We start from the raw sequence: 7,178 nt of genomic DNA, 5'->3' as shown, positions 1-7,178 counted from the left end.
TTCTCAACTTGCCTACCTGGTTAAATAAAGGTGAAATAAAAAAATATATATATTTTTTGTATACAACCTTCCCACAACATTCTGGGAATAGTGCAGGATAGTTGCTAGGCTTTAAAACATTCTCAGCACATTTAAGCAATAATACAAAACAACAACAAAAAATAGAAAAATAAAATACTTTTCTTGGTATTTCATTACTTTAACAGAACATTTCATAAAAGTTCAAATATGGATACGTTTAATTTCACATTGGGGAATGTTCTCAAATAGTTCAGAGAACGTTAAAAAAACAAACGTTCTTCTTTGGGAATTTCAATACTTTGGCATAACGTTTCCTACAGGTTTCCTACATGGTTCATATTTAAAGTCATGTTCTCTATTGTTTATAAAACCACAAGAAAACGTTAGTAACGTTCAGAGAACAATTCTAAGAACGTTATTTAAAAACATCGACATTCTGTTCTCAGCGTCAACAAAACTCTCTCTGTCCTCCATCTTGTTAAGTGTGTTCAGATGTGTTGGCCGTTTAAATCTCACTGACGCTGTGCCACAATAAGACAAAAAGTGATTGTCTAAACAAATTAATTTCCATGTGTCCTATCTGTGCTGGGAGTCCAAAATCTAAGCTCACAGTGTTATTAAAAGTTTTATTGAAACATGTTCTCAGAACGTTAATGAAATCTCCCATAAAAACGTTCAGGGAACCATAGTAAAACATTCTCATTACCTCCCTGAAACCTATAAATTTACATTCCCAGAACAGGGAGAAATGTTCACTTCCGTTCTCAGAACATTAAAAACAAAAAACTTTCAGTTTTACCCGGTCAGGAAACGTATGGATTCGTTCCCAGAAACAAAAACGGATGTTCCCGCAACTTCCGAGGAACAAAATGTGTTAGCTGGGTTGTCTGTTCACATTTATAAGATCAAATCACAATCAATAGTGGCTAATATTTATTAACAAGATACAAATTGTCAAATAAAACTGAGTAAGGCACAGATCTTCAAATTTCATCCTTACAGATCACGAGGGCACACAATTAAAATGCTGAATTATTATAGCCTACTTCACTGTGGAAAAGGGGTTAAATTGGATGGTGATATGAATTTCAGTTTGCTTCCATACAGTGGTGGGAAAAACTACCCAATTGTCATACTTGAGTAAAAGTATAGATACATTAATAGAAAGTTACTCAAGTAAAAAGTAAAAGTCACCCAGTAAAATACTACTTGAGTAAAATAAATATACCTAAGTATCAAAAGTAAAAGTATAAATCATTTCAAATTCCTTATATTAAGCAAAGCAGGCAGCACCATTTTCTTGTTTTTAAAATGTATGGATTGCCAGGGGCACACTCCAACACTCAGACATCATTGACAAAAAATGCATGTGTTTTTAGTGAGTCCTCCAGGACAGAGGCAGTAGGGATGACCAGGGATGTTCTCTGTTTAGTGAGTCCTCCAGATCAGAGGCAGTAGGGATGACCAGGGATGTTCTCTGTTTAGTGAGTCCTAGAGATCAGAGACACTAGGGATGACCAGGGATGTTCTCTGTTTAGTGAGTCCTCCAGATCAGAGGCAGTAGGGATGACCAGGGATGTTCTCTGTTTAGTGAGTCCTCCAGATCAGAGGCAGTAGGGATGACCAGGGATGTTCTCTGTTTAGTGAGTCCACCAGATCAGAGGCAGTAGATGACCAGGGATGTTCTCTGTTTAGTGAGTCCTCCAGATCAGAGGCAGTAGGGATGACCAGGAATGTTCTCTGTTTAGTGAGTCCTCCAGATCAGAGGCAGTAGGGATGGCCAGGGATGTTCTCTGTTTAGTGAGTCCTCCAGATCAGAGGCAGTAGGGATGACCAGGGATGTTCTCTGTTTAGTGAGTCCACCAGATCAGAGGCAGTAGATGACCAGGGATGTTTTCTGTTTAGTGAGTCCTCCAGATCAGAGGCAGTAGGGATGACCAGGAATGTTCTCTGTTTAGTGAGTCCTCCAGATCAGAGGCAGTAGGGATGGCCAGGGATGTTCTCTGTTTAGTGAGTCCTCCAGATCAGAGGAAGTAGGGATGACCAGGGATGTTCTCGGTTTAGTGAGTCCAGGGATGTTCTCTTGATAAGAGCGGGAATTGGACCATTTTCCTGTCCTGCTAAACATTCAAAATGTAGCGAGTACTTTTGGGTGTCAGGTAAATGTATTGAGTAAAAAGTACATTATTTTATTTAGGAATGTAGTGAAGTAAAAGTAATGTACAGATACGACAAAAAAACAACTTAAGTTAAAATACTTCAAAGTACTACTAAAGTACTTTACACCACTGCTTCCATATGACTGGTTTTACATTAGTCTCCAGGGATCACAAGGTAAAATAAAGATCAGTTTTCTAACCAGTCAGTCATTTAGTCTCAGATCAGAGATCAGTGTTCTAACCCCGTCAGTCATTTAGTCTCAGATCAGAGATCAGTGTTCTAACCCAGTCAGTCATTTAGTCTCAGATCAGAGATCAGTGTTCTAACCCCGTCAGTCATTTAGTCTCAGATCAGAGATCAGTGTTCTAACCCCGTCAGTCATTTAGTCTCAGATCAGAGATCAGTGTTCTAACCCCGTCAGTCATTTAGTCTCAGATCAGAGATCAGTGTTCTAACCCCGTCAGTCATTTAGTCTCAGATCAGAGATCAGTGTTCTAACCCCGTCAGTCATTTAGTCTCTGGACCCCTGGACCTGCTGACTTCTAGCTGTTTGGAAGACAGGGCCTTGGCTTTAGGGATGATAGCTGTTTGGAAGACAGGGCCTTGGCTTTAGGGATGATAGCTGTTTGGAAGACAGGGCCTTCGCTTTAGGGATGACTTGTTGCTGTGTGTTTCAACAGTTGAGAGTTGAGCTAAATCAGTGAATTAAAGTGATTTTATGAACGCGTTAGCTCGTCGTTACGGATGGTGGTGGTTTTCTACGTTACCATAGACAACGAAACGCATGAGAAGAGACACAGCAAAACAACTGTACAGTTACTCAGGTGGCTGTGCTTTCTTTAGCATGGCTCTGAGCGCGTGTGTGTGTGTGCGTACGTACGTACTTGTTTGTGTGTTACAGGAGGAAAGCAGTTCCTTAAGGGGTGATTACCTGTGAAAGGACTTAACTGTCTTGTAAATACTGCATCTCCACTGAGAAAAAAACAGTAAAAAACACACACACACACACACACACACACACACACACACACACACACACACACACACACACACACACACACACACACACACACACACACACACACACACACACACACACAGTCAGGAGTAAGTGTGACTGAGGCTGTAAAACAGTAACATAGAGGTTTAACTTCCTGATGATAAATGAGTTCACCGAGAGGTTTAACACCCTGATGATAAATGAGTTCACCGAGGGGTTTAACACTCTGATGATAAATGAGTTCACCGAGAGGTTTAACATCCTGATGATAAATGAGTTCACCGAGAGGTTTAACATCCTGATGATAAATGAGTTCACCGAGAGGTTTAACACCCTGATGATAAATGAGTTCACCGAGAGGTTTAACACCCTGATGATAAATGAGTTCACCGAGAGGTTTAACACCCTGATGATAAATGAGTTCACCGAGAGGTTTAACACCTTGATGATAAATGAGTTTACCGAGGGGTTTAACATCCTGATGATAAATGAGTTCACCGAGAGGTTTAACACCCTGATGATAAATGAGTTCACCGAGAGGTTCAACACTCTGATGATAAATTAGAATGAGTTTTTCTCCAAAACATAACTTTATTCCAGACAGAAATACTCCTCAGTTTCATCAGCTGTCCGGGTGGCTGGTCTCAGACGATTCCTTAGGTGTGGAGGTACTGGCCTGGCATGGAAACACATGGTCTGCAGTTGTGAGGTTGGTTGGATATACGGCTTATGGTAGAGAAATTAACATTAAATGATCTGGCAACAGTTCTGGTGGACATTCCTGCAGTCAGCATGCCAATTGCACTCCCTCAAAACTTGAGACATTTGTGGCATTGTGTTGTGTGACAGAACTGCACATTTTAGAGTGGCCTTTTATTGTCCCAGCACAAGGTGCACCTGTGTAATGTTTAATTAGCTTCTTGATATGCCACACCTGTCAGGTGGATGGATTCTCTTGGCAAAGAAGAAATGCTCATTAACAGGGCTGTAAACAAAATTGTACACAATATTCGATAGAAATAAGCTTTTTGTGCGTATGAAACTGGGATCTTTTATTTTATAACCCTTTACATGTTGCGTTGATATTTTTGTTCAGTATAAATGGAATTCAAATAATTGAACCGATGTCATCAATTAGTTGTTTAAAAACTGAAAAAATTACTGTGATCTCAGTTAATGCTCAGCACTGACAGACAGACAGACAGCATAGCAGTCAGACAGACTGTCACCATAGCAGTCAGACAGACAGACACCATAGCAGTCAGACAGACAGACAGACTGTCACCATAGCAGACAGACAGACTGTCACCATAGCAGTCAGGCAGACAGACTGTCACCATAGCAGACAGACAGGCAGACAGACAGAATGTCACTATAGCAGACAGGCAGACAGACCGTCACCATAGCAGACCGACAGACTGTCACCATTGCAGTCAGACAGACAGACTGTCACCATTGCAGTCAGGCAGGCAGACAGACAGACTGTCACCATAGCAGACAGGCAGACAGACCGTCACCATAGCAGACAGACTGTCACCATTGCAGTCAGACAGACTGTCACCATTGCAGTCAGACAGACTGTCACCATTGCAGTCAGACAGACTGTCACCATTGCAGTCAGACAGACTGTCACCATTGCAGTCAGACAGACAGACTGTCACCATTGCAGTCAGACAGACAGACAGACAGACACCATTGCAGTCAGACAGACACCATTGCAGGCAGACAGAGTCACCATAGCAGACAGATGAGTAAACAATAAACAAACTAAAAGACTCAGGTAGAAAACATACCAACACACAATAAATGGTGTTTCCATGAAAAAGTTCTAAAAAGTTTAACAGGTAACATTTGGTTACAAAGTGTAGACCTGGGAAGGCATAAAGAAAATGCATCTTACTCCCAGTACAAATCACCAAGGCTTCTTCATTCAGAAAGACTTTTCAATAGGAGTAAATAACAACGAGTATAATAATACTAAAAGCTGGGTGTTTTACATGATGATAAACAATATGTGATTACTAACCAGAAGACGTGAACACAGGTAACATTTAGCATTGTGGGGATTATAATCCTATAGGACGCATTACAAACCCTATTAGCTCTAAGGGCCCTGGGCTAAAGTAGTGCACTATATAGGAAACAGGGTGCCTTTGGGCCCTGGGCTAAAGTAGTGCACTATATAGGAAACAGGGTGCCATTGGGCCCTGGGCTAAAGTAGTGCACTATATAGGAAACAGGGTCCCATTGGGCACTGGTCTAAAGTAGTGTATTATATAGGAAACAGGGTGCCATTGGGCCCTGGTAAAAAGTAGTGCACTATATAGGAAACAGGGTGCCATTGGGCCCTGGGCTAAAGTAGTGCACTATATAGGAAACAGGGTGCCATTGGGCCCTGGTAAAAAGTAGTGCACTATATATGAAACAGGGTGCCATTGGGCCCTGGGCTAAAGTAGTGCACTATATAGGAAACATGGTGCCATTGGGCCCTGGTCTAAAGTAGTGCACTATATAGGAAACAGGGTGCCATTGGGGATGTAGTCATAGTTGAATAGTGGAGACGGTGGTATCAAGACTCTTCCAGAACAGACAGTCAGTCCATTCTGTTCTGCTGAGTTATTTAGTTTGCATAGGTTGTATCAACACTCAATGCTACATCAGAGATTGTCTCTCTATCTATCAAATGCAGTGTTTCCTAGTCACCAAGGTAACAATGTGACAGTTAGCCAGCCAGCCAGCCAGTCAGATAATCAGCCAGCCAGTCAGCCAGCCAGCCAGCCAGCCAGCCAGTCAGACAATCAGCCAGCCAGCCAGTTACGCAGCCAGCTAGCCTGCCAACCAGTCAATCAGACAGACAGACAGTCAGTCAGCCAGTTACACGGCCAGCTAGCCAGCCAGTCAATCAGACAGTCAGTTACATAGCCAGCTAGCCAGCCAGACAGCCAGTCAGTCAGTCAGTCAGTCAGTCAGCCAGCCAGCCAGCCAGCTACACAGCCAGCCAGCCCTCCAGCCAGGACCCAGTGGTGGGTCCAGCCCAGGGTGCAGTGCTCCATCCTGGGGCCCAGGGTGCAGTGGTTCATCCTCGGGGAGCTAGTCTACGCCATTGGGGTGCCTGCCCTGGAGCCATGGTTGGAGCTGGGCCCAGGACCAGGCTGCTCCAGGCCTCTCCTGCTGGCCTGCCTGCTGCTGCGTTTGTTGTCCCGGTGCTGTGCACCTCCTCCCGGCTGTCCACTACTCCTACTAACGTAAACGGTAGGAGGCTGGGCGGCCATCTCAAACCTCTGTTCCCCTCCTCCCCCTGTCCTGCTCCTGTGTGTGGAGGTCTTTCTCTTGGTCCGGGGCTGGGGCGAGGGATGGGGTCGGGCTGCAGGCAGCAGTAGAGAGCGTTGAGAAGACGATCCAGCAGCGGTCCTACCCGTAGACGTCCCTGCCATGGCGGAGGTGCCCAGTCGTGCCAGCGCCACGGGGATCTCCTCCAGGGACTCTGCAGAGTCAGAGTGATACTCAGCAGGGGGCCCGGTGGGCAGCACGGGGCCAGGTTGGAGACCAGGCTGTAGGGAGCTAGGGGGGGGCAGGGAGGCCCGCAGGGGGAAAGGGAGGTGCTGGCTCAGGGAGCTGGACAGGTGGGACACGGACGTGGGGACTGGAGTTACACTGCAGGACTCTACTGGAGAACAGGACAGAGAGGAAGAGGACAGAGAGGAGAAGAGGACAGCAGAGGACGACAGAGAGGAAGAGGACAGAGAGGAGGAGGACAGAGAGGAGGAGGACAGCAGAGGACGACAGAGAGGAAGAGGACAGCAGAGGAGAACAGAGAGGAGGAGGACAGAGAGGAGAGGAGGAGGACAGAAAGGAGAAGAGAGAAGGACAGAGAGGAGGACAGAGAGGAGGAGGACAGGAAAGGGACAGACATTCACATCACAGAGCTGCTACTCAATATACATGAGCATAGAAATAGAATCAATAGAACAGGTCTCCAACCTCTCACCGTGGCGAT

General features: G+C 44.8%; 1 protein-coding gene across 4 annotated transcripts in view; it reads right to left on the bottom strand.

Annotated features, from left to right (window-relative positions):
• Nucleotides 1-941: 941 nt before the first annotated feature.
• LOC106591037 (palmitoyltransferase ZDHHC1) overlaps nt 942-7,178 on the bottom strand; it is a 203,627-nt gene continuing 197,390 nt past the window's right edge. For 3 of the 4 annotated variants that reach the window (XM_045689758.2, XM_045689761.2, XM_045689757.2), the window contains one exon: nt 942-6,848. In XM_045689758.2, coding sequence (XP_045545714.1) covers nt 6,277-6,848 — 572 coding nt within the window. In that variant the 3' untranslated portion in view covers nt 942-6,276. The remainder of the gene's footprint in view (nt 6,849-7,178) is intronic. The other variant, XM_045689759.2, reaches the window with a different exon arrangement.

The sequence above is a fragment of the Salmo salar genome, chromosome 11 (genome assembly GCF_965601325.2).
Source record: "Salmo salar chromosome 11, fSalSal1, whole genome shotgun sequence".
Classification (NCBI taxonomy): Eukaryota; Metazoa; Chordata; class Actinopteri; order Salmoniformes; family Salmonidae; genus Salmo; species Salmo salar.
The sequence above is the reverse complement of the archived record's forward strand: the minus strand, read 5'-3'. Positions and strand labels throughout refer to the sequence as shown.